At 38.6% G+C, this 25,171-nt stretch overlaps 3 protein-coding genes across 3 annotated transcripts; 2 read left to right on the top strand and 1 right to left on the bottom strand.

Moving 5' to 3' along the window:
• The first annotated feature begins 805 nt into the window (after positions 1-805).
• On the top strand, positions 806-4,830 carry prdx5 (peroxiredoxin 5). The gene is made up of 6 exons (XM_071543379.1): positions 806-1,131; positions 2,520-2,654; positions 2,760-2,891; positions 4,045-4,083; positions 4,176-4,240; positions 4,444-4,830. Exons 1-6 carry the CDS (start codon positions 1,039-1,041, stop codon positions 4,547-4,549), a joined length of 570 nt encoding a protein of 189 aa, XP_071399480.1. The 5' UTR covers positions 806-1,038; the 3' UTR covers positions 4,550-4,830.
• Positions 4,831-6,205: 1,375 nt separating this feature from the next.
• banf1 (barrier to autointegration nuclear assembly factor 1) lies at positions 6,206-12,293 on the top strand. The gene is made up of 3 exons (XM_071543383.1): positions 6,206-6,303; positions 9,001-9,165; positions 9,811-12,293. The coding sequence occupies exons 2-3, from the start codon at positions 9,040-9,042 to the stop codon at positions 9,955-9,957; spliced, it is 273 nt and encodes a 90-aa protein (XP_071399484.1). The 5' UTR covers positions 6,206-6,303; positions 9,001-9,039; the 3' UTR covers positions 9,958-12,293.
• Positions 12,294-13,992: 1,699 nt separating this feature from the next.
• On the bottom strand, positions 13,993-17,559 carry gng3 (guanine nucleotide binding protein (G protein), gamma 3). The gene is made up of 2 exons (XM_071543381.1): positions 17,461-17,559; positions 13,993-14,121 (listed from the first exon to the last, which is right to left on the bottom strand). Exons 1-2 carry the CDS (start codon positions 17,557-17,559, stop codon positions 13,993-13,995), a joined length of 228 nt encoding a protein of 75 aa, XP_071399482.1.
• Positions 17,560-25,171: the final 7,612 nt, after the last annotated feature.

Below are 25,171 nucleotides of genomic sequence, written 5' to 3' on the forward strand. Positions count from 1 at the left end.
AATTATGACAAAATTTCACACAAATGTCTAATAGGATAAAATGATGAAGTGATGACATTTTATATCCAAAAGTTCAAAGGTCAACTTCACTGTGACATCATAATGTTTTGCTTACCACTGTAGCTGACAAACGATCTTGGGTCATTCTACAAAAACGGCTGTCCTTGCAATGATAAAGCAAAGTTTATTGGCGGAGGCATACAACCGCGAGGCGGTTATTTCTAGTTTTATTTAGTTTTGCTTATCCCCCTCTTCTCTGACTATATCTCTAATTGACAATTTGTCAAGCAGATGGACATAAAAATTTGTTCCAATTTGCAGCCCTCACAGTCAAAGAGGGTTTAAATTTGAGGCTTTATTATAGCGCCCCTCAGTGGTTAAATGATGTCATTGCTTTTGTCCGGTTGGGTGTCCAGAGTGTCTGTGTGCAAAAACTGACAATGAGTTTATACTTGAGCTGTAATTGGATTAAATACAGAATTACAGCCAACAACAACAACAATAATAATATAAACTTACATTTTTCTCCGATTACGTATATCATAATGAAATCCCTGTAATTGCACGACCTCACGCTAAAAAAAAAAAATATATATTGCATAAACTTTATATCGTCCAAGACAAATTTCTCTCTCGGGGCAATACAGTTTATCTTATATCTTATCTTACCAAACTGTCAGGGCTCTATGTTATATTTTAGTGTGAACGGTTTAATGTCCTGCAAACAATATCGGTCATTCTAGGCAGCGGACACAGGTTATTACTAGCAGATGGCGCAATGAATAAAGCTTTAGTAACGTTAGGACCAAATCTGGAAGCTAAATCCTAACCGGACACTAAACTCAATGTGGGACGCTACTTAGTTAGTGTTAGAGGCAACTACTTGGTGTGTGTCGGACCAAACTCGATGTGGGACACTTGCTAGTCGGCGAGAGCAGATTCGGTGTGTGTCGTCGGGTCTCGGTCGCTCGCTCGCTCGCTGTCTCTCACGAAAGGGCGAAAGGGGGCACATGTAACAAACTCACGTAAGATATTATTATGCTTTCCATCACAGCGACTCTCAAAAACACCCGTGTCATCCAGTGCGTGAGGCTGCTACACACCACTCCTGTCGCAAACATGCCCATTACGGTAAGACCTGCATGCCTCTATATGTCTCGCAACAATGCTTACATGGTTTAAAGGGCATTTAAGGCTCTTCTTGACGTTGTTTGTGAATTAAATAACATCCGTGTTTTTACGGTGTTAGCTAACTGTTATCACGATGCCATGGACCCCGTCGCCATGACATCCGCTGGCTAACGTTGTATGCGTTTGTTTTATTACAGCCGTTGTACCGGGTAGACACGCAGTTCAGTCTATTTTGGACATATGGCAAATTGTCAAAATGAGGTACTGAGTGTACTGGCTGTCGACTGGCTGACCCATATCAGTAACTAGTTGCAAATAATCTCAGTACTTTAGAGGCCTGTAATAAATTTGCATCATACTGTCTCCCTGTATATAACGTTGATATAGTCAAAACGCACATCCATAAGCATGCTTAGCTTTACGAGTCGCCGTCTACAATTACAATTCTTACAATTTTGTATTAAAAAAAAGAATCTTCTATGACGTGACACTGCTTAGTGTGACGGTTAGTCTTTGTTTATTAGCGCGAGTTGACACAGTTTTCACGCTGTCAAAGTGATTCAGTGTGTCACTTGCAAACACTTAACAGGATCACAGCGTCCCAGCACACCGTACACCTTGTCGGAGAAACTCGGGTCAATGTCAGTTTCAAATTTAGATAAGCGATTCAGCCATTTTAAATACAGAGGGCCGTCCTCCTGCTTCTATCTGCAATGGTTCACAGCGCCCTCCAGTGACCAATAGCCCAAGCGTACACATTATTATTATTTCCCACTTTATGTTTGTTTGTGTGTGTTCCCATTATCATACGAAGTTCAACCAGATATTGTGAATATAAACATCTTTCTCTCTTTGCAAACCAGAGAATCAATAGGCTCGGATCTAATAAGTGATGTCATCAATTAATTGGAGACTGATTCGTTTTGATGAAAGTTTAATGATACCTGAGAGGAAATTGGGTAAATGTAAAATTATAAAATGTTTGTTTTGGATATTTTAAACCTTCTCTCAAGCCTCTGTTATTATGTTGTGTCCACAATCACATATTGCTTGGTGGGGTTGCTGTTGTGCACATGCAGAATTAGCCAGCATTTGGCTTTTAACTGTTAACAGCAAGCCGTAAAGGTAGCCCAAAGCAGAAAACATTTTCTTTTGAAAATAATATTTGCACCGGCCTATATGTAGACAGATGCCCTGTAAGTATCCTGACACCTTCGACGTAAGAATTAAACAATGAGAAAGTTTGCTGCATTCATAGATCAGCAGGGACAGACAGAAATCATGCATCATGCATGCTGCTGATTGATGCTGTGATTCCCTGTGGACACTTTTTTGTTTTTGTATTTTCTGTTATAGCTCTATGTTGTTCTCATTCCAATGCACATCAGGTTGGTGAAAGTCTCCCAGCGGTGGAGGTCCAGGAGGGGGAGCCAGGGAATAAGGTGGCTATGGATCAGCTGTTCAAGGGGAAAAAAGGAGTCCTCTTTGCTGTACCAGGGGCTTTTACCCCTGGCTGCTCCAAGGTAGGTCCACACTAACTTTAATTAATGAATCAGTTCAATCTCCCTGCACGCCACGTCATGTGCACATGACTCTATGCACCTTTTGACCCCGCATTTGTTTTTCAGACTCATCTCCCAGGTTTTGTGCAGGAGGCTGAGATCTTGAGGAGTAAAGGTATGCAGGAGGTTGCCTGCATTTCTGTCAATGACGCATTTGTCATGGCTGCCTGGGGAAAGGAGCATGGAACAGATGGCAAGGTATCGAATGTAGTTTACATATGATGAGCTGTCTCTGTGACTATCAGCATCACGTGTGAAAAATTAGATGAGTTTGCCTAAACAAATGGCCAGTGGCCATAGGGCACACACATAATTCAGATTCTTAGGATAAAACACACTTAACATACATCTTAGATGTTCAAGTGCTGCAGGGTAGCCCCGTCTGAGATTTTGTAAGCATCAATATATCCTTTGACAAACGGGCAATATAATATAACTGAGATTATACTGCTGACTGCTGAAATGTCACTGATGCCACACCTTTAATATAACACTTCCATCTCACTTCAATGTAAACTCTACTCTTATTGGCTGTTGGCTGTCTCCGCTCTTAGAATGAATCTGTGATCCCTGCAGACTACAGGACATTTGTTCATGGCCCTGCAGATGTTGGGTTATACATTTCAAACATGTTTGATATTATCAGGGCAACGCAGATCAATCTGCAAGTCAGTGGGTGTGGATAAGACTGAATCTGTAAATCCTTCACACTACCAAACCATTTTGTCTGGCCATCAGTTTTGCCCAAGCCTCCAATCGGGATTTCCTCCCTGATTGTCAGGATAGACAAATCTGGTGGAAATTATATAATCCTGTAGTGTGTCTCCAGCCTTAGTGGTAGGCATATACAAAAAAAGGGGTTTAGGGGTCCATGGACCCCCGTTTTTGATTGTATTATTAATCTGCCTATCATCCTATCTATCTAATCTGCCTATCCTATCTATCTATTGAACTCCCTTAGTGATTGCTTCTGATATGAAAATCTGGCACACCCCAGCCTGCAAAAGAAGAGCCACAGTTTCTCCTCTGCTCTTGTTGTCTTTGTCGCTGCCTACATAGCCATGGCGACCCAATGCAGTACTTCACTGCCAACAAAGGAGAATAATCAGTAGATTAACTCAGGATGTTGGTTTCTGTGCGACATAGAGTCTCTAAGTAGCCTTGCTTAACAGTTGAGAGACTGTGGTGACGCAGCAAAAACCAGATCAACAGGTTGAAATGAGATGGTTGTTTTCATCAAACACTTGAGGACTGGACTCTGGACCCTGGACTCTTTTGGGCTCCAAGAGAATCTCCACAATCACATTTCACTAATCATTCAAGAGTATTGAGCTTACTGCCTCTTTTGCAGGTTCGAATGCTGGCTGATCCTACTGGAGCATTTACAAAGGTAAACCAGAATCATCTGACTTATTCAAGTTCCCTTTTTTTTATGTGTTGTGGCTGTGTGTGCACATCCTTCTCCTTTTCTCTGCTTCTTAGGCGGTCGATCTGTTGCTTGACAGTGATCAGATTGTGCAGGTACTTGGGAACATGCGATCCAAGAGGTAAAGAAATCTTCTGCCTCTTTCAATTTTGCATCTGTTTAAGTTTTATTCTGTATTTAGTATAGTGCTCCGCAAATAAATATTATTGTTTTTAATATTATTATCTAAAGTAGTTGCAGACTGGATCAATTCAGTTTCTGGCTTTTATAACTACTTCTAAGAGCATGGCTATAAATCAATGTGTAATTCATCCTGTATTTCAGATATTCCATGTTGGTGGAGGATGGAGTTGTGAAGAAGATCAACGTGGAGCCTGATGGTACCGGCCTGACCTGCAGCCTGGCCTCCAACATCCTGTCTGAGCTTTAGGCTTACTCAGAGCTTACTGACGCCTCACTTGCAAACCTTGAGTTACTGTTACTTCTACTCCTCTTGCACTATCAACCCCCACCACAGCCCCCTACAAGCTTCCTCCTCATCCCAAAGATGGGTGCAAATGTCAGATGGATGCAAATGTCAAAACAGAAAACGAACAAAAAAGTAGTTAATGCGCACAATTGTGACATGAATGGCACTCCAGCTGACTGTACGTCCTCTTCTGTATACTGTCAGGTGTAAGTAAATAAAATTCACCCTGTAAGCAATAATCACTTAGTTGTCTTATATTGCATATTTACGTGTTCATCTTACTTACTGCAGCTCAGTGACCAATATAATGAATGGTGCTAGAGGACAAACACTCATTGTGCATTGATGTTTACCATGTTAGGCTACATAAACTTACTATTTAAGATATTTTTGTCTCAAAGTAGCAATGTAAGCAAGCAAGAAAATGATAGTAAAGATCAAACCGAAAAGACTAAACTGGTAACACTTTTATGACTAAGTGTTGCATATAAAAACTATGTCCTTGATTTAGGCTTACTGAACAAATTGCTAATGTTGCTTAGGAAAATCACTTGTGGGCTGTCACACCCCACCTCCAAGGCTGCTGGCCTTTGTCAGGAGTCAAAATGCACTGCAGTAACCTTTATTAGACAATAGAAGTCTTTTGACTGAACTGAGAGCGCCTCTGTTATGATTTGATGTTTGTGTGGCCCATAACTAATATTAAAGAGAAGACTGAGATTATCACTTTTGCCTTTTCTCAGTATCATGATACAGAGGGGCAGATGTGCAAGGTTTAGCTTTAATGTTTGTAGGTAGGCTTCAGTAACATGCACCAGCCTATCAGGTGGACAGCTGCAGGTCTAAACCAATCAAATAACATGCAATTATTTCACAGCTAACAAATCAAACTAAATGCCCATACTCAGTAACTGGAGCTCCTCAGCCACTGCACACCGAGTCCACATTGTTTTAGTGTTTGTATTTAGCTAGCTGAACATTATGATTTGACTTATTTTATAGAGGATGGATATTTTTCTCCAGCTATCTGGGCTGTGCTTTTAATGGTTTGCCGTTAGTTATAAACGGCTTGCATCAATAATTTCATTTTCACTCAAATCTGCTGATTAATCATGTTATCATTCAAAGTTTTGGACTGGTGGTTCATGAGAGGAGGCAACAGGGATGTATTTGAGCTTACGGGCATTGAACTTTACTAAGGACTTAAGTGGGCTAGATGCTGTTAACGTGTGTTTATATGCACCTCCATCAATACATGGCAACCATATGTATTATTCAATACTGTAAAATTTTGAAAGTTGTGTTCTCTGTATTTCTGCACCAATCTTATCAAGACAAATTCCTGTAAATTTATTGAAGCTGTCCATTATAGCGAGGGAATAAAAGTAACACGAAAATGAGTAATTCATGGCATAGGGCGGGATACAGGCAACGTCATATTGCAAGGCCACTTATAATATCAGAAGGTTCTTCATAATCCTAAGTAACTGCTTTATTGTCAAGTCGTTGCAATGCGGTTGATTGAGCAATATGTGCTCTCTGGTCTAGTTGTTCAACCTACAAATCACATTTCAGCATTCCAGGGCAAACTTGGCCCGTCGGCGTCTGTGGTATCTGGAGCTGGAGGCGACCGCGTTGCATTGTGGTCGCCGGTGCTTGGAATTGAACCGAAAGGCTCTCTCGCCAATATCTAGTCGGGACAGGATACTAGAAAGGTAAGTTGATACACAGCGGTTTTATCTTTAATAGTGAAATCAAATTATGTCACAAGAAAAGTCAGCATAACAATGTTTTGCAATAAAAATATATAGAGTATAGCCAGCAGCAAAGATCCCGAGAAGTTAACTCAGGCTGTAGTTTGAAGCACTTTTGAAGGCGCATGGAAGCTAAGCTAATATCCCCTAGCTTCCTAATGCTAGCGTCAAACACATCGCCATGGCGAGCGTTATTTGGACATTAAGTAATGGTTTAAAATGGCAAATGGTGCCCCTGCCAGGACTTAGCGACAACCCAATATGAAACTGCAGAAGGTATTTGCTTTATATGGAGCTCAGGCTAGCAAACGTTAGCTCGCTCTGTTAACTAGCTAACGTTAGCACAAATGTATTGCGCGCGCGATTCAACATTTGGAGGGTAGTGTTATGCCAGCCAGTGTGATTAAATGGACGATAACTTAAAGTAGTGTGTCTAAAGTAGTGTGTCTAGGTGTTGACTAACTGTGAAATGTAACAGTTTGAATGTAGCGGTAGCGTTAGCAAACGCTAGTTAAGTAAATAAACAGTCTGTCAGTTTCCATTGCGCGCTAGTTAGCGATTTTTATGTTCACAATAATTCATTGTGAGGAGTTGAGACCAGTGAGAAATGAACTGTTTACGTTACAGCTGTTTTATTAAAATGTTTATATTTTTATTGTGACTTGGGACCGCCAACTCGCGCGTGACATAATTTCCGGTATTGTGCCTCTGTGTGTGGGGTCCGTCCAAGTAGGTCCGGCTCTGGTCTGTCTTGCTCCGTCTTGTTAATGTTCTGCTTTGATTGAAATATGTCAAATAATAACAATATATCCTAAGTGTTTGTGTAGCTATATGTGTATGTATGTGTGTATATATATATGTATACACACATACATATATGGATATTTAGTTCATTAACAAATCTTTACAAGTTATAACAGATGACAAATTAATAGTCTATTTATTATTGTGGGTGAAAGTAAGTCACTCAGAATTAAAAAGTAAAAGTTGTGTCCCTAATTAATGTAATTAATGTAGTGCTGTCGAGGTTTAAATGTTACACACTTAGTGAATTTGGGGGTTTGGTGTGTCGGTGTTCTTTTAGCATCCACGTGCGTTTCCAGAGTATCCTGGCCATTGGCCATACTGCAGTTAAGGTCAAATTAAGCAGTTAACATGTAGCCTACATTTGGTGTCCTGCGATTTAGTCTCCCTGTTGCCTTGAATAAACCAGAATATTCCTGTCCATGTGATGTCCCACCCACAGACAGAACGAGCAGCCAGCTACCCTCTTTGACTGAGCAATAGTAGGTTACTTCTAACACAGGGGAAAGAAATGGTCACCCCAATAATAATTGTATACCAACTAGGCATGGGACTATATGGAAATTTCATGTCACGATTATCCTGGCCAAAATAATTGCGATTCACGATATTATCCCGATAATCATCAAAATATGCTTAAAACGCTTAAACTGCAACTAAAACATACTTGAATCACTTTACCTTACATTTTGTTAAGAAACAAATATTTTTATTGCATCATAGGACACATATCTTTTTTTTGTGAACATCCTTTTTAGTGAAAAACAAACACCCAGCAGGTAATCACAATGAGAGAAAAAAATCCATTAATAAAAAGAATCTACCTATCAACCTGATATCCAAGCATTCACATGGTTCAATTAGTTATGTGTTGTAAATATTGCAAATGGCAATTCAAAATAAATCAGGAAATCAATAGGACTGCGTTAGTGAGCTAGACAGCTTTTTCAAGTCACTCGTGAGGATATTCACGCTCATGTGAGGATATTCACGATTATCCCGATAATGGAAATTCACCAACATAAAATGTGTTGATGAGTGTTTTTATCGCGATAAAAGATAAAATCTTATATCCTCCCACCCTTAATACCAACTACTGCTCTCTGCCATGTTAGTTGACATCAAAAAGTATCCATAACGCTGTGCGAATCTGACTTTGCCAAAACTAAAAGTGAAAGGATTAAAATGTTCACATGCCACAGCAACCCATTTCATTTCAGAGTAATGCCTGGTTCATGCTTGCTGTGTGGCTTGTACCGTGTACCGTGGCATTCATACTTCTCTTGCTTTCATGGTGACCTCATGCCTGAAAACACTGTGCCACTGTAGTCAAATTCAGCTCTTCAAACCCCCAATGAGAAGAAACCCCCACCAGAATCAGCCAGCGGGTTCAGTTTCTCTTTGTTCAGCCAATCCTCGATGGAGTTGTGTTTATGTCACTGTGGTGCCGTCAGCCGTTTAAATTTCTGATTTGGCTCCATTATGTCATTTTGCCCCTGCACAGTCAATTGCATTTGGTTTTTCCATGAAGAATGAACCAGCCATGAGTCAGGCATCTTAACTGGGTTTCTCATAATAGTATGAGCTTAACTGGGTTATTCTAACAGAGTTATGACGTTCACATGCAGAGACTTAAAAGTGGGCAACTTGAAGCCAATGTCATCTTTTCAGTCGCCTTCTTAAAACATGTCAGACTTTTTATATAACTTATATTTACCTATTTTATTGTCATATTTGCGTTACTTGTATGTAAAGTTGTTTTAATTAATGTGTGAAACTATTTTACATCCTCTGTGAAAATATTGTTTGATAATTTTTTTTAAACTTGGCTTTCCAACATATTTTGCATTATAGCTCAGCATTTGGTGATCTGCGACCGCCTACACAGCAGCCATGTCGTCGACATCCCAGAAACACAAGGAGTTTGTGGCAGAGCCCATGGGGGAGAAGTCTGTGATGGCTCTCGCGGGCATCGGAGAGGTTCTTGGCAAAAGACTGGAGGAAAAAGGCTTTGACAAGGTGATGTAAAGTTGATTGTTTCATATTTTTATGCACTACAAACGTATACAATATCATATAAGCACACAATATAAAATGCAGTGTACAGGCTACATATCTTCCCAGCGATGATGTTTGTTTGTGGTAATTTGACTAAACTAATGATTTATCGTTGTTAAATTGCCACATGTAGCGCCTCATAAAATGCATTTTTTGTCATAGTAACATTAAGTGCTCTTCTCTATCAAAAGTGAAAGGAAAATTCGACAAATTTATGTCGAGGTGTAAAATTCAAATAAAATAAAAGTCTCTTATGCAAAAGTATCCATACTCCATGATTTACTGGGCTAAACTGTGTCACTGGTGTCCCTTATGCACCAAGCAATAACAAATTGCCATGTAAAATAACATCAAGCTTACACAAATCTGTTCTCAATAAATGCTGTCAACTCATTCTGCTACTACATGCTGATCAATATCATGGAGCTTTGAAAAATCAACATATCTGTGCCGTTTATTTCTGATCAAGGCTCAATGAACGACGGCTCTTTCGTTATAGTAGACAACTGGGTGATTAATCAAGGGAATCCTTAAATTCTTGCACCCCTGTCTTAATTCATTGTTCTGCTGTGTTAATCTCTTTTTTCCCTCTCCTCTCCACCACAGGCCTATGTTGTCCTTGGGCAGTTTCTGGTGCTAAAGAAAGATGAGGAGCTTTTCCGGGACTGGCTGAAGGACACTTGCGGGGCGAATGTTAAACAGCAAGGTGACTGCTATGGCTGTCTTCGAGAATGGTGTGACTCCTTCCTATAAAGCAGTTCTTTCTTTTTGTTTGTTTTGTTTTCTACTTTTGAAGTCCCAAATGTACATTACCTCTTAAGTGATCTTGAATCAACTCAGCTACACCGTATATGAACTGACACTGTACACAGTAATAGGGTTTAACAAAGTCAGATTGTTTTGAAGTATGCTTAAAACTGTTGCCAAAAATCCACCCAAAACAGAATTCACTCCCTGTGCCCTTCTCATGATCTTCGACAGGTGCGGCTAGATTGTTAACATTTACTTTTTTTCCCTCCAAAACGTGAAACTAGAGACTAAAGACTCTAAATTTTGAGTGATATCATCATGAGATTAACTTTGAGGAGCAATGAATGTAAAACCGACTTCATGGACATTGTAAGAGTACCTGAGGTTTCTGTGGATACAGGTACATTTCTTTGTTCAGAACGGTTAGATCTGCTATAAAATAGGTGGGTTGGGTGGGTAATCTCAACAACAATGCTATGAATTCCACAAAGTCCGTCCCCTACTTACTTTCAGTAGAGCAGCTTCAGAGAAGCTCTTGAAGATGTATTTAAATCGTTTGTCTAGTTTCTAGCTTTGGGAGACAGCTGTTCATGTTCACCATACTCAACTTGTCCAAGATCATCAGAATAACACACGTGATTTCTGTTTTGTGTTGGATTTTCCTTTTATAGTTAATTCATTGTTATAGTTATTCACTGGGTATATCACTCTGTGATGCTCACTATTGCAGGCTTGTTCTACAATTAAACATTTTAGCCTCACAGAAGCATTTTGATGTGTTTTAGTTCAGCACATATTTCTTTCTGTGAAAGGTGACAATTTATCAGTACAGTCCAAAAGACAATATTAAGTATTTGTACTCATTATTAACTCTTGGACTGTTAACCTGTTTGCCTCTTTCATTTAAAGCCAATGGGAAGTTGATGTAAAATGGTATTTTTATATCACATCATATCACAGTTTAGAATCATGTTAGCAATTAACTAATGCTGGAGTGACAAAAGTCCACTGACTATATTTAAACCTTTTCTTGTAGAGGTGGATCACCTGTGTGAAATGTTAGGTGGCTTGTATAGGATGTGACTGATCCGATACAATATATGTAAACAAAACCTCGCGCAGGTGCTGAGATTTAAAAGAGTTTGGACATTTAGATCCTTAGTTCTACAGAAGGAGAAGCACAGTGGCCTTGGTCTAGCAAGCAGAAGTCTCAGTTTGGCAGCTTGTTTGAAACAGAATGCAAAAGTATACAAATAAAGACTTGGATGCAGCATAGTCAAACACTGCCCAAAATGTGTCAGACTACTTACTGCTGAGTGTAGCCGTTACTTTTAAAGGATCAACAATTACAATACAATGGATAGAATGGGCATTCCCATTTAGATCAGTACCATTGAATGGTTGTTTGGTTGGTGTACTTAAAATGGCTGCCATAAGATTTTTAATAACATAAGGGAAATGTGTATTGCTTTATGATTACAGTGACACTAGTGGAGAATTTTGTTTAAGTCTCATGCTCTATCCACACATGAAACAATGCTCATTCACATGAAAACATAAAAATTCTGTGGCAGCCATCTTGAGCGTACTAATGACCATAAGTACCCTTTTTGTCCATTGTCGTTACATGGGTAAAGCAGTTTATTTGTTGTACTCTTTTATTGTATTATAGATGATGTATATGCACCTGAAATACGAAATTTTTGAGATTACCTTAAATAGATTTGTCCCAAAGCAAAAACCCAGCGACAGGAATGAAGGAAAACCCATCCAATCCTGGATTTTACTTCACTCAGTACAGAAACATGCCTTCTTTCTTGTACCTCTAAAGATAAAAAAACGACACATTTTGAAACAAATCACAGAGCTGAGTTTCTAATGGCTTTAAATGAAAAATAGAATACAATGTTCTATGTATTTTAGACGCTATCAAGCCTAAATCAGTCTTAGCATAAATTTCTTGATTTTTAATCTGTAATAGCTCGGTATTATCTTTGACTGTAATATTTTCTAAATGTGAGATGCCTTAATGCATGTTAGTTTTAACAGAATTTTAGTCAAATGAACCTTGAGTTGTTGAGTAGTGCATGCAGGTGTCCAGGCTGGTTACCCAATGTCACATAATCCTCCATACAAATTTGATGCTTGCACCCATAAATAAAAAAAAAAAAAAGAGATACAACAATTATGTAACGGCTCCTATAGATGCTCCTTGTTGAAACACTGGCTGATCTGTTTGTGTTTGACTGTGAAGGCGTTTTGGTTTTTATATTGCTCTTATTAAAGCTATGAAGGGCAAGTGTCAGATTTGGACTTTCTTTTTCACATGTTCATTAAAAGGTTCATTTTTTTATTAAATAAAGTCAAATAAAATGAAAACTTTTGGTGACAGGAGCTTTTATTTCAATGCATGATATTCCATGGTTATCTTTTAGCCAAAGCTCTGAATTTGATTTTTGCAAGAAATCTGAAATACAGTGGTCAGCTTTTGAAATGGTCTCTAGAGCAGAGGTTTCCAAACTTTTTTATATGCCAAGGATGCCCCTAAATAGAGGCACATTAGGCCATGAACCCCCATTTGAGGGAACTCTATTTGAAAATATTCTTTTTTGTTGATGGATATGATTTGTTACAGAATTAAACTGTACTATTGGTGGGGAAATAACCATGGAGAAAGTGAAACCTCTAATCAAAACAGACGTGTCATTCTCTCACACTCTTATCTTCAAACAAATGAAATAATAGGTAAATTAAACTATTCCTCCCCTGGAACCCGTTTGTTCTTTGGGAACCGCTGCTCCAGAGTGCCGCTTAGACCTGAATTTGTTAAAATGACAATGTACACCTGTCTGTAAAAGCACAGTATAACAGCTGCATTTATTCTTGCCTGAAAGAAATAGAAAACTGTTAATGTGACAGACTCATAATAACCCAATAGCTGATTTTGCTTAAATGGCTTAGATTCGTTATACTTCCATAACCATTGGAATGTTTTGGGTCTGTGTGCTATTGAACTATAAAATCTGGATTAAACAGTGACCATATGCTCAGATTTGTTGCTTAAGTTTCACAGTAGCACCTATACATACATACATACATACATACACACATATATACATACACACAACACACATTCACTCACACACACACACACACTACAGCAACAGTATAGAAATGACTGAAATGTTAAAATGTAACAAAACCTTTAAAGAATTATTATACTCCACTCATAATCAGCTATTGTCCTCGGTGGATACAGGTAACTGCCAAAATAGAGGAAACACCTTGGTAAATGAGGAATACAAAATACATTGAAAACAGGTTTAGCTTAACTCGACAAGGTGGACAAGGTGAATGGAAATAAAACAGCCGTTATGCATGATCACCTCTAGTTTTAAGCAAAGCATTTACTGTATATCCTGATGGAAGAAGGATGACTACAGGATGATGTCTTAGTTGCCAGATCTCAAATGTATGGACTGTTTATTGGAGTGACAGCGACTTCTTATCGGAGCAGCATCTGACAGCGTTTAGCACCACCATAATCCAAATATCTAACGGAGGGATTTCTTGTTTAAGACTGTCACAGCATCCCCATTAGAGTTTCAGACGCTTGCAGAATCTCGCCGCAGCTGTTTTTGTGTCTTGCGGGGTCAACAACAAGCTTTTAAGACACTTGATGCTGGTGTTTCCTTTTTGGCAGTTACCTGTAATGCATTTGAGCATGAGATGTACATGGTTGTTTTGGGTCTTGATAGTGATAATCAATGATTCTTTATTGGTAATGGTCAGGTTTTGTCAAGAATTCCCATATATTCTTTTATTTCTCCCCCTCTAACATCAAGACAGACACTAGCAGTTGTGAAATTTAGCTCAAGACATTTTCTAGTCGAGTATGTACTGTACATCGGCAGCTTTTATGCAAGGGTTACTATTGTACATTGATGTGTTATTTAGATTTGAAGTACATGTACATACTGTACATACATGTACATACTGTACAGTTGTACTTTCATCACAATAATCCCTGATTTGCTCTCAAAGAAGAGCGCAGAAGAACTTCTTCTCCCTGAAGGGGTTCTCTGAGGTGGGCACCGGGGTGATGAGGGGGTCGTCGCAGGCGTGTGCGTCGCAGTACGCCATCAGGTCGGCTGCTGCCTTCGACACCTGGAGACGAGGGTGAGGAGAGTCACATTCAACAGGGATTATGAACATCATACTGTATCAAGAACTGAGTCAGAAATAAGATTTCTATCTGTTGTCCATTCTACGAGGAAGGTCAATAACCAAATTAAATAGTCTGTTCTTTGATTCTGTTAATCTACAGAAAGTCCTGCTTGAGTATGATATGAACAGACGGGTGCTTTGGAGGGACAGTTAGATTCAAACTGATACTAGAAAACTTTTAGAAAATGATTTATTTGCCACCTAAAAAGTCTTTAAAAAGATTAAAGAGACTTTTCCAGTGGGAAACCTTTTGGATAGTCAGTTTAAAAGCTACAACTTGCCCTCTTCATGAAGTTAAGGTTATTCTCCTTTTCCTATAGGTTCTTGCATATTGGAGGTCTGTATAGTCTATATCTATAACATGTATTTGGCTGTTAAATGATGCTTTATTTCCCTTCTAACTTCTCTCTCTTGCAGATCTATGTACCAGTTTTTCTATATGTCATGTAATTTCCTACATGTGGAATGTAGGTGGAGGTAAAGGTGTTGTTTATTTAAACGTTGGCTTTACTGACTAATCTATACGACCCTGATGAAGACCATTTGGTCAATGTGTTGGTCATTTTTAATTGTCTTGCAGCCCATGTGATAAAGGCTTTTTTTCCCTTGAGATCACTGCTTTTTTAAGAATCTTTTTTTTTAACCAGGAATTGGAGGATCCAAAGTTGTCTAGTATCAGTTTGGCACTACAGGCCTCAAGCCTCATGCCAGACTACATTCATTTACAAAGGAGATTAATGCTGAAAAATCATGTTAGTCTAAAACTAGATTTAATACTTATCTGTGACCACACACGTCATTAGATAAGTGTTCACATGAGGGGAGCTAAGATCCATTAACTGATGGGATCATGAAACTTTCCTGGGGCAGGTAAATGTTCTTGTGGACTTGTGGACATCGATACATCTGACCTGGGCCTCATCACTTTGTGGGAGTTTGGATTTAAGGTCCCTCATCAGGTCATGTGACTGAAGATTGGACATTTATATCCTACAGGGAAGATTTTACAGACAGTCTACAGGTGTAAGCCTGAGCCTAAATCTGAAGTGTCTTTCAGGAACAACAGCTCAAATTTGGCTTAGTTACTGCTCAGTAGTTTGGCTTAGTCCACTGCTTAGAAAACAAAGGTCTAATCAGGCTGAGATGTTTTCTCAACATTTGCTCAACAGCTTATCAACATGAATGATATACATGTCATTAAAATGAGAAAAGTGAAACAGATCAAATGTTTCTGTACCAAAACTGGAAAAAAGTGTGAATTTTGAATGTCTCTAGAAACAATTTTATCAGATAAGATAAGATAAGATAAGATAAGATGAAACTTTATTGATCCATGTGGGGAAATTGGATCATTGCAGCAGCAAAGGTAATAGGATACAGTAGTGAAAAAAATAGAATATAAGCAACAAAAATAGAAAGGTGACTATTTCAGCACTGGTTAAGTAGACAATGAGTGGAAAGTATGGGAAAGCGTATGGATTACATGAATATTTGGATTTACTTACATTTTTATAATTGCTTAGAGTTGTTAGGTACTTAAATATGAAATATGTGAATATCTAAAATTTTAAAAAATAGCAATATGTACAGTATACAGTATGAAGTATTGGAACCATTATGAAAAGTATCAGTCTATATTCAGTATGTAATAATGAGAGGTTATGTGACTTTACAGCAGTGTACATGATGTGCAAATGTGCATTATATTCACATTAACCAGTCTACAGAAGGCCCTGCATATGTTTTGTTTTTAGTATTTTCAGATTAATCAAAATCCTAATGTACCACATTTAATCCTGGAATACCTCTAATTTTCCTTTATGTAGTCCAGTTGATTTAATCGAGAACTATATATTTTTTAAATGATGTCTATAAAAGCTGATTTAAGTTAGTAGAAGTCCACCTTAAAGGGCCAGATCTAGGATTTGACTTAATCCATGTCTGAGAAACCAGCTGTATGGAATGAAGTGAATGGAATTCAATACGTTGCAACTGTCATACACATATAGCTATACTATGTTACAGTGAGGCTGTCTGCTGCTCCTCTAAAGTTTAACAGAGGATTTTGTTCTCATTTTACAGGAAACATGTATGTGTATGTATGCTGAAATGTCTTGTCTGTCCTTCTGCATGTGAATTGTCCTGTGGTTGTCAATTGTAGGCAAAGAGAAGCAGACTCTCTTGGTGGAAATTACACACAAGAGTATTTCTGAGTTGAAGAAAGCACCTCTTCCTCTATGCTGAGAGTACGCAAATAGAAACGTAAAGGCAGTGAACACAGCTGCGGGTTCAGACTTTTGCTTACACCTGTTAAGGGCAAAACTTTCAACCCAAAGCTGGTATTTATTTCCATGAAGTTTTGTTTTGCCTCTGAGCCACCAGAGGTAACAGCAGCTGAAAATAGTGCCTGTAAAACATGATAATAGTGTTATGAAGTAATGTTTAATACTTTCATCTTCTGCTTCTCTTTTGCCAGATCATGCTTTTCAAACCAAGAGGCAATCTGCCTCCGCAAGTTGTTTTTGATGCCATTAGAAACATGGTGGAAGCCAAAGACATTTGGAAAATATCCAACAGGAGACATAGCCTGGACCTAAAGTGTATTTGAGAAAGTCACCGGTGCTTTTCTACCTCTGCAACCCAATACTGGTGAGGACATTTTGCCAAAAGCAAATAGCAGTTCTGTCCTTTAGGTTTGACCTCTGCTCACTCAGCAGCGTCAGACTGGAGACCAGAGCAACTGCAAAATAAAGTAGATTTTTGCTAAATGCCAACTGGTTAATAGGACTCATGAATAATAATTAGGGAGATGTAACTGACCTATTGCAACATGGGAGCGCATCACATGAGAGGCCTCATGAATATAGTAAAGATTTCCCTGTTGGACAATTGTAGTTGGAAAACAGGCTTTTTGGAAGTTTTTAAAACACTGAAACTCATTGCGTAATAGTAGAATATACTATAATACAATTCAATATTTAGAAACTTTACCAATAAGCAAACCGTTTACAGCTTTTATATACACTGAAAGCTAAGGTTTAGCTGATGTCTAGACAACATTTTTGGTCACACAGACATATTTTGATGTGTAGCCTTTGGATCAAAAGACCCATCAATCAGTTTGAGGTTGAAAAACATTCTTCTAATCCACAATTTTGTTTTTGGCGATCCAGTCACTGCTTTGTTTACATTTGGATAATATCTGTTAATATCTGTCTGGATAATGGCTTTGTTATAGCATGGGTCATGTCTGAGTTTGAAGCGTTCAGTCTGTCTTACCTTTATCCTGCAGAAACTGGCTTCTATCTTCAGCTGCTCCACCAGCTTCCTGGCTTGGCCGACGCTCATGGTGCTATTCACTGGGGTGTCTCCTTTCATTCTACACCCATGGGTGACGGACAAATTCACAAATACAATAACATTTAAAAGTCGTGGATTCGTATTGGATGGAAACCCATTCAAGATTTCTGTATTTTTATAAATCAGTACCATTAAATTCTTCTCTCTACACAACCCAGTCCCCAAGGGAGAACTGGTCCACTCCTCTTTTCCTTAGCAATACTATACTTTACTTTGACAACATGAGAAAATGTGGTTCAAAGGAGATGAAAATGTATAAATTATATTTTTACGTTGTAATCATTCTTGAGTTGTGGTTTTAATGTAAATACAATGTTGACATTTACTATTCACAATCCTAGGTTTATTAACACCAATATTAGTTTCTAGGTGGTTGATGATATGAACTGTCTGTGAATTACTGAACAAGTTCAGTTCATGAGACAAAGTTTTATCTCAAAACAAAGCATAACACCATTATATGATGTATAATATGCTCAAAATGCTCAATATATGTGTAATTCATAGCATTTCCAGCCAAATAGTTGTCAGTTTTTGCTGCAAAGCAAACATCGAGCCAGCCAATCTCCAATGATACAGTATAAATATCAATCAATATTTTGTCATAGAATAGGCACGGCTGCTATATTAAGTCATTTTCAAGGGCCCAAACAAAAAAAACATATTTTCAAATGCATAAGAAACCTATAAACTGGGCCGAATGCCCACATATATTCTCCATGGCCCACACAGATTCCCCCACTATGAGCAAGAAATCACAGAAATATCAGATTTAGAACAAATACAGGCACAGCAGACATCCAATTATTTAAAAAATAAAGAATAAATATACATACGCTTGTAAAAAAAAATGTATATCAGATAGAGAGGGGATAAAGAAAGATGGATTGTCAACAAGAAAAAGAGGCAGACCCAGCAAAGGACCAAATCTGTTTGAACCATTCTGGACCTCTCCCCATTTTCTTATCCCTCTCCCTCCATAAACCCCCCTTTTTATTTTTTCTCCTTACCCGTATTATATTCCTCTTCAGGTGCAATCTTCCCCCCTCTTCTCTCTGTATCTCTTTTTTTCTTTCTCTCTCCCTCTATAAGCTTGTGTTTGTGATATATCAGTGTAGCTGGACCCCACCCCTCATAGACAACAGCCTTGATGGCACCCTGCTCTGTACAGTCCAGTGCACTGCAATTCTGCTACAATGAGCAGCAGATCTGTGGTACATGGATGGGATCGCCCCCTCGGCAGCGAGTGGTACCTGCCAGACGAGGGGAGGGGAAGCCATTGGTGAAACATTTTCTTATGAGGGCGGATCGTACCACATCTTTACTGGAAAACTGGGGGCAGGAAAGTGGAATCTGTCAGGTTTCAATCACTGATTTTGGAGCAAGATGATTATGTTGTGTGGCATTTTTATTTTTTTTTGAAGCATTAAAACTGCATAGAGTTTGGGATGTGTAACTATAATAAGCAGAATCATATGGTGTTTGTGACCCTCCGTGCATTTGTGATGCCCACCCTCTCTCCTCTGTTGCTATGGGGACTGCTGCAGTCTGGTTTGGTAGTTTACATCATGAGTGAACTCTTCTATTCAGGCAATATCTTTAAATATAGATATAGATAGGTAGTATTTGTAATTCCCGAATGCCATTTCTGCTGTAATAATGGTAAACAAAGAAGTGTCTAAGGAGAATTAATACATGTCTGTTTATTTTTTGGCCGGCAGTTGGCTTTACTAGCGGCTCGCATGATGCGCTCAGACCACAGAGACCAAAGAGCCTTTAGATGAAAGAGCTCACTCAGCACCAAATCGCATTTATTGTCTACAAACTTGAGGAATCATGGGAAAGTCGCGGGGAAGAGGCGCGTCTACAACTACTTACATCTCGACAACAGAAATTCAGAATACATTATGGTTGTTTTTCCTTCTGTTTCCTAATTCAGAGCTTCTCCTTCGCAACGCACAATGGTTTTATCGAACGTTATTCAGCAGTTACGTAGAAAAAATGTTATTTTGTGGCGACATGCCCACTCAGCCGACGCCATCTTTGCTAGGCTAGTGTTCCGGCGTTAATGGCGTCATGCTGTCCCTCTATCATAATCCGCTGGTGGCGTATGTTCTCCTGTTTCGATTATCTCAGATTTAGAGAAAAGCTGCTTCGGTTTACGCGTTTTCTTTTTTAAAATGTCCTTTGTTTTTGCCGTAAGTGCATCGCTAGGGCTTGAAGACCTACAGTCATTATAGCTAGAAAACACATTCATGAGATGTAACGGTCTGATTCAAAACCCCATTTTAATGTTTTTATCCTAGAAGTTAGACATTATTTGAAACGTTAATTCATGTAAGAATAACAAAGTTGCTCTTACTAGGCCTATTTGTTTAAGTTTGTCCTGTGCATTCTACTGACTCATTGTTATCACACCCTGGTCATGTGTGTTTTGTTTTTTTAGCCCCATCCCTTTTTAAATAGTTCTCTTTCTTCCAGCATTAGCTACATCTATTCATTCTATTGTATTGTAACGCAACTAGCCTAGGCCTTTTGTAATGGTTGTTTGTTCTTCAAATTCATTCAATAGGACGTAGTCCATTAACTAAACTATATCTACTTGAAAAACCCCGTGAAGCACATTATTCTTACCCCGAGCCACAGTATTTGAGAATAGATTCATTAAAACTAAATGACATGGGACCTTTAAAAGCACTTGATAAATAAATTTGACTTGGCTCGCCCAGAATGCCGGTCCATTAAATATTTAAGTTATGTTAAATCTCGGTGTGCAGACTGCAGACCAGTTGTTTCTGTCATTCCCCTTTTAAGATTCCCATTTCATTAACCTTCACAGAGCCGACTCCAGACCACTTGAGAGGTCAAAGTTCAAGGCAGGTAAAGACATGGAGGCCAATCATGTGGTGCTTCCTCCATGAGGTTAGTTCATCCTCTCATACTAATAACATCTTTGGTTATTTGTACATTCAGCTTTCAAAGAACTCTGGTTTTAATGTTGTAATGTTTCACAGTCCAGACTTACTGTTTGTGTTTGCAAGCGTCAGCTGTTTGACTTTTCCTTATTGAACTTCAATAACAATTTTTTATCTTAAAAATCTGTCTGGATAATTCACCTATATCTGCTCTTTGTGTTGGTTTTTTACCAACTCTCCTCATCAAGATGTAATGTAATGTAATGACACACAAATACATGGATTGGTGTTTCTCACAGTTTGTTAACCATTTCTGTGCAGTGTCCTTATTATCCCTATTATTATTAAATCCCAACATCAGCGCAGCTAGTCTGCCAACACGTCATCATGCAGCTTCTTCTGCATCAAATTACTGCAGTTGTTAGCGCCATGTGCATCGTGTGACACACACAGTGTTGAGGATAGCATCTAATATCGTGGGTGGAAACAAGTGAGGAACTCCTTTGCATGAATTTCACAACATGAACTTAATTAATTTTCATATTCTCATTTTTGGATGTATGAACTTCAGATTCTTACATCCAAAAATTGTATTGGTTATTACCTTAAATTTTAAATAGTGAGGCAGCCTGGGGAGGAGAGAGTGAACATGAGCTGAGGCTGCAGTGTAACGACTCCATCTGCTGGAGGATGCTGGCAGGTTTGGCTGCATCACTGCTGAAAATGCCTTCAATCAACCTCAGTATGTTGTGCTGCAATTAAGACCAATTTCAGAACTGAAACATTTTGTTCACTGAAACACAACAACTTTATTCGATAAATTTGTCTCTAGAAAACTGGATGGTTTTGTTTTATATTTTTTTAATAGGTTTGAAAATAACTCAGTGTATTCTGTGCAAGGCAAGTATTTTTTTTTTTACAAAGGTAATTCACTGTAAGTCATTTTCAGAGTTTACCTTTTTGCAAACTAAGTGTAAACCTAATGTTGAAGCTGAACATCAATCCATCTGAGGGGTTCAGGGGCGGGACAAAAATGGCAACTATCAGGAGAATCTGGTTCATAATCAGTGAGCCTTCCCTGTATCCCAGGCTGCAACAGACTGTTGAATTTTAATGGTAATCTCTGACATTTGGATGATTTTCTGTAATTATACATGCAAGAACTGGAAAAAGCCATTGCTGTGAATTGGAAGAGGCAAATCATCAATTCAAGTTGAATTTATATCCTTTATTATGCTGGGGCACTATACATTTCAAATGTAATTTACAACTTTTCACAACTTTGTGAAGTTTTATTTATTAAATCTGTAACTAACTGAAGAAGGTGTCTGCTATGAGTTGAAATTGGGATGTGTGACAGTGGATCCCGAGGCTGCAAACAGACAATCCAGCTTCAGCACCATGGACAGCGGTCAGCATCAAAACAGCACAACAGCACAAGGTGTTTGTTCACAGAGCTCTCCACTCTGTTGTGTCGTTTGTCTCTGCTGGTGTATCCCCATGCCACACTGGTGGGAAATGTGGGTGTAACACACTGAACACACTGAACAAATTCATAGCACGCGACAAGCCCAAAGCATCTCCAATGTGCAAAAAAAGAAAGAAAAAACAAACAACAACTCGGAGTGACTGCTTTTTCATTTTGCCACAGCTGGCTGTGATGTGGTTGACACTTGTTTTTGTTGGGAGTCAAACTGATGTTAAAAATAATTCATCTTCAGAGGCAGGTAGCTTCCTTATGGGCAGCAACACCACCCACCTTCAAAGGTTTTCAACCTTTTCTTAGGTGAACTTTTAAAAATTATTTTTCTTGCAACTCCAAACTGATTTTGCAAGTGCATATGAACAGGCTAATACAGCAGATTAGCAGCTAATTCTAACTAGGTTTCAATAAGCCTACAGTGTTGCTCAGCAGGGAATTGGCATGTCCTTGGCAACATTGCCTGTAACTTTGGATACCAATTGCTCCTGAGAAATTTGGGAAACAATTCTAATCAAGCTCAAATGATCCACCTTTGGGTGCTGCTGACACAAACTCTGAACAAAACAGTGAGCTAGTTAGCACTGGGTTAACTTAACCAGCCAGACAGGTAACATTACAGTAGAAACTATTACCCTATTATCCATTTACAATGGATGACCTTTCCATGACCAGGGCAATATTTTTAATCTCCAGATGAAATGAAGAGGAAATTGATAATCACAAGTAAATGCAACATTCAACATCCATTGCCAAGGGCTTTAGTGACAATGCTTATATCCTCAAGTTGATAGTAGGTAAACAAACCAGAACATAATTGCAATGGATGTCTCCAAATCACCAGATGGCCCATGAGAGCCTCTGTTCCATCTCTGCAGGTTATGTTCTATTATAATTAGTGTGGGACTCTGGGTGCCTGGCATCTAATAAAAAAGAGTCATCAACGTTGTTGTTATCCAATTAAAAAAAAAAAATTAAAAGGTAAAGCAATACACAAATGAAATTTGGAAAGTTGGAAAATTAACTGGTAAATGGAAAAAATAAATTAAACTTGAAATGCCCTTTTGAAAACAAAAAAATGCAAATTGATGCATTGATTCAACAATTTCTCAAACAAAGAAAGATGTATTTGCATGCTTAATTAATCATTGTCTAAAGAGTTATTATTATTTTAAATTAATAAAAAAATAATTAACTCTTACTTAATTATTGTCATGGCACACTGGGGTTTCCATGCCCGAAAAACCTCAAACCTGTTCCTGAATGTTCAAAATGTTCAATGAATACAGTTTGTTTTACATCATTACTCACTGGAATTTTACTGAACACACTTTACAGTCTGTCTAGCATGTAGAAATCAATATTTAGGTAGATTTGACAGCATTTAAGTCTTAGAAAGCTTGATTTGTCCCATCAAATGAATGGAAGCCTGATCTGAATGAGACCTGAAACCTGATTTGATACCTGACTAATGCTGTCAGATTCATATTGCTCTCTCAAACACACTGCTGTTTCAAATAATACCTGACCGAGGCCAGTTACACCTCGACCATACATTGCTGATATCTTGATTTGAATCCATGCAGTAGCTGGATAACACAGTTTTGTGCCGGTGTCAATAGAGACTGGAACAATGTCGGTCAAAGATTTTCATTTCAACCCATTTGGGCCATTGATTCAGTGATGGGACCCGATGGCTGATAGACATTGAAATGCTGGATGGGTTTCAAGCTCAGCTGTAACTGTGGTGCTGATATTGAAAAAAAAGTTGAGTTAAAACACACTATGCATGATACATTATCTGGCCATGAGCGCTAGAGGCCAGAGGCACAAGGCCCAGACTGGACAGACTTTTCACTGCTTTTTAACAGATTTGCTGGATCTAAAATGTCTCCAGAATTCAATAAGGTCCATCTGGAAATTATATCACTGTGAGATCCCCACAGTAACAACCATAGGGTGATATGACAGGTAATCATGCAGCATTGCTAGCTATTGCATGTAGTGCCTGTATTTTATTTGTCCCGTGGAATGATGATTTCCTATTTATAAATGTAATGTAGGCTATGAATAATTGAATAATAATTTAACTCAAGGAGTAGAGATGACAGCAGATTTGCCCACAGTTGAGCTGCAGGTGCGTAGCCTTCATTTGCCAACAGCATGTTACGATGGAAGAATAATGATATTAGAGTTAATTCAGTGAAACTTGTACTGGACCAGCCTATTTTGAAGTCTTCTTTTCATATTTCACATATTTACATAACTAGGATATAACTTTTGATTGAAAATAAAATGAGGATACCAACAGGTTAGATTTGAATTGGACAGTTTGAGATCACCACATTTACTTACTTATTTGTCATTTTAGCGACTGAGGATTCAATAGGATCCTGGGATACTGGACATCACAAATACAATCATGCTGTCCCATACTTTTTATTTGTACTAGTTATTGCTGGGCAGACACTTTGACTCTGTTGTATCCTCACCAAAAGACCACATTGATCTGCCCCCCCCCCCCCCCCCCCCCAGGAGCTTGATCGCACTACAAACTGCATCCCAAACCGGCTCTTACGTAACGGTAACCAGGGCAGATCTGGGTAGGGTGATAATCTGAATCATCAATTGCAATCGGCCAGTTCTATTGATGGTAATGTAACTGTTCAATAACTTCATTCAGAGAGTGCTGGTGATCAGTCAGCAGACCGTACTTTAGCCAATCACAGCGCACCATTCTATTGACGAGGATGTTTGAGTTCAGGACAGCGTTCACACACTCCAACCACAGCAGCTCCACTTAACTGGGACCAGTGTAACCCTATGTGTTGCTGTTATATATCTGCACAGGGAGGACATGATTTAAAGAAACAAAGAAATATTCCCACAAATTCTTATTCATCTTTTTTTTATTATTAAAAGAGCCAGTTCCAGTGTGTTTACTAGAAATTTAACATGGAGAACAACTTCACAATCCAGCCATCAGGTTTTGTACTGCACACTTTAGGATGCTATTATGGTAACATTATCATATTCAGCTAAAACCAACAAAAGAGAAGACAAGACATTGATTAAATCACTTGGTGGAAATTCTTCATTCATGTGACCAACACGGGGAACCAGATATTTCAGAAGTGCTGCTAATCAAACATCTAAGAAACAGAAGAGAAAGTACAATGTATGTGAACTGAGTTTGTCATTTAGAGCAGCCACAGTCTGGAGCACTTCGACTTTC

Source organism: Centroberyx affinis, unplaced genomic scaffold (genome assembly GCF_046629955.1).
Source record: "Centroberyx affinis isolate AG114_WGS23_722 - 3 ecotype Tasmania unplaced genomic scaffold, CSIRO-AGI_Caff_v1 ptg004309l_1, whole genome shotgun sequence".
NCBI lineage: Eukaryota > Metazoa > Chordata > Actinopteri > Beryciformes > Berycidae > Centroberyx > Centroberyx affinis.

Excerpts from the sequence above, each read along its gene's own strand:
- prdx5 (XM_071543379.1), top strand. The coding sequence starts at position 1,039 with ATGCTTTCCATCACAGCGACTCTCAAAAACACCCGTGTCATCCAGTGC. Across the intron at positions 4,084-4,175 it reads CTACTGGAGCATTTACAAAG|GCGGTCGATCTGTTGCTTGA; the intron begins GTAAACCAGAAT and ends TCTGCTTCTTAG. Across the intron at positions 4,241-4,443 it reads GGGAACATGCGATCCAAGAG|ATATTCCATGTTGGTGGAGG; the intron begins GTAAAGAAATCT and ends CCTGTATTTCAG.
- banf1 (XM_071543383.1), top strand. The coding sequence starts at position 9,040 with ATGTCGTCGACATCCCAGAAACACAAGGAGTTTGTGGCAGAGCCCATG. Across the intron at positions 9,166-9,810 it reads AGGAAAAAGGCTTTGACAAG|GCCTATGTTGTCCTTGGGCA; the intron begins GTGATGTAAAGT and ends TCTCCACCACAG.
- gng3 (XM_071543381.1), bottom strand. The coding sequence starts at position 17,559 with ATGAAAGGAGACACCCCAGTGAATAGCACCATGAGCGTCGGCCAAGCC. Across the intron at positions 14,122-17,460 it reads CCAGTTTCTGCAGGATAAAG|GTGTCGAAGGCAGCAGCCGA; the intron begins GTAAGACAGACT and ends CCTCGTCTCCAG.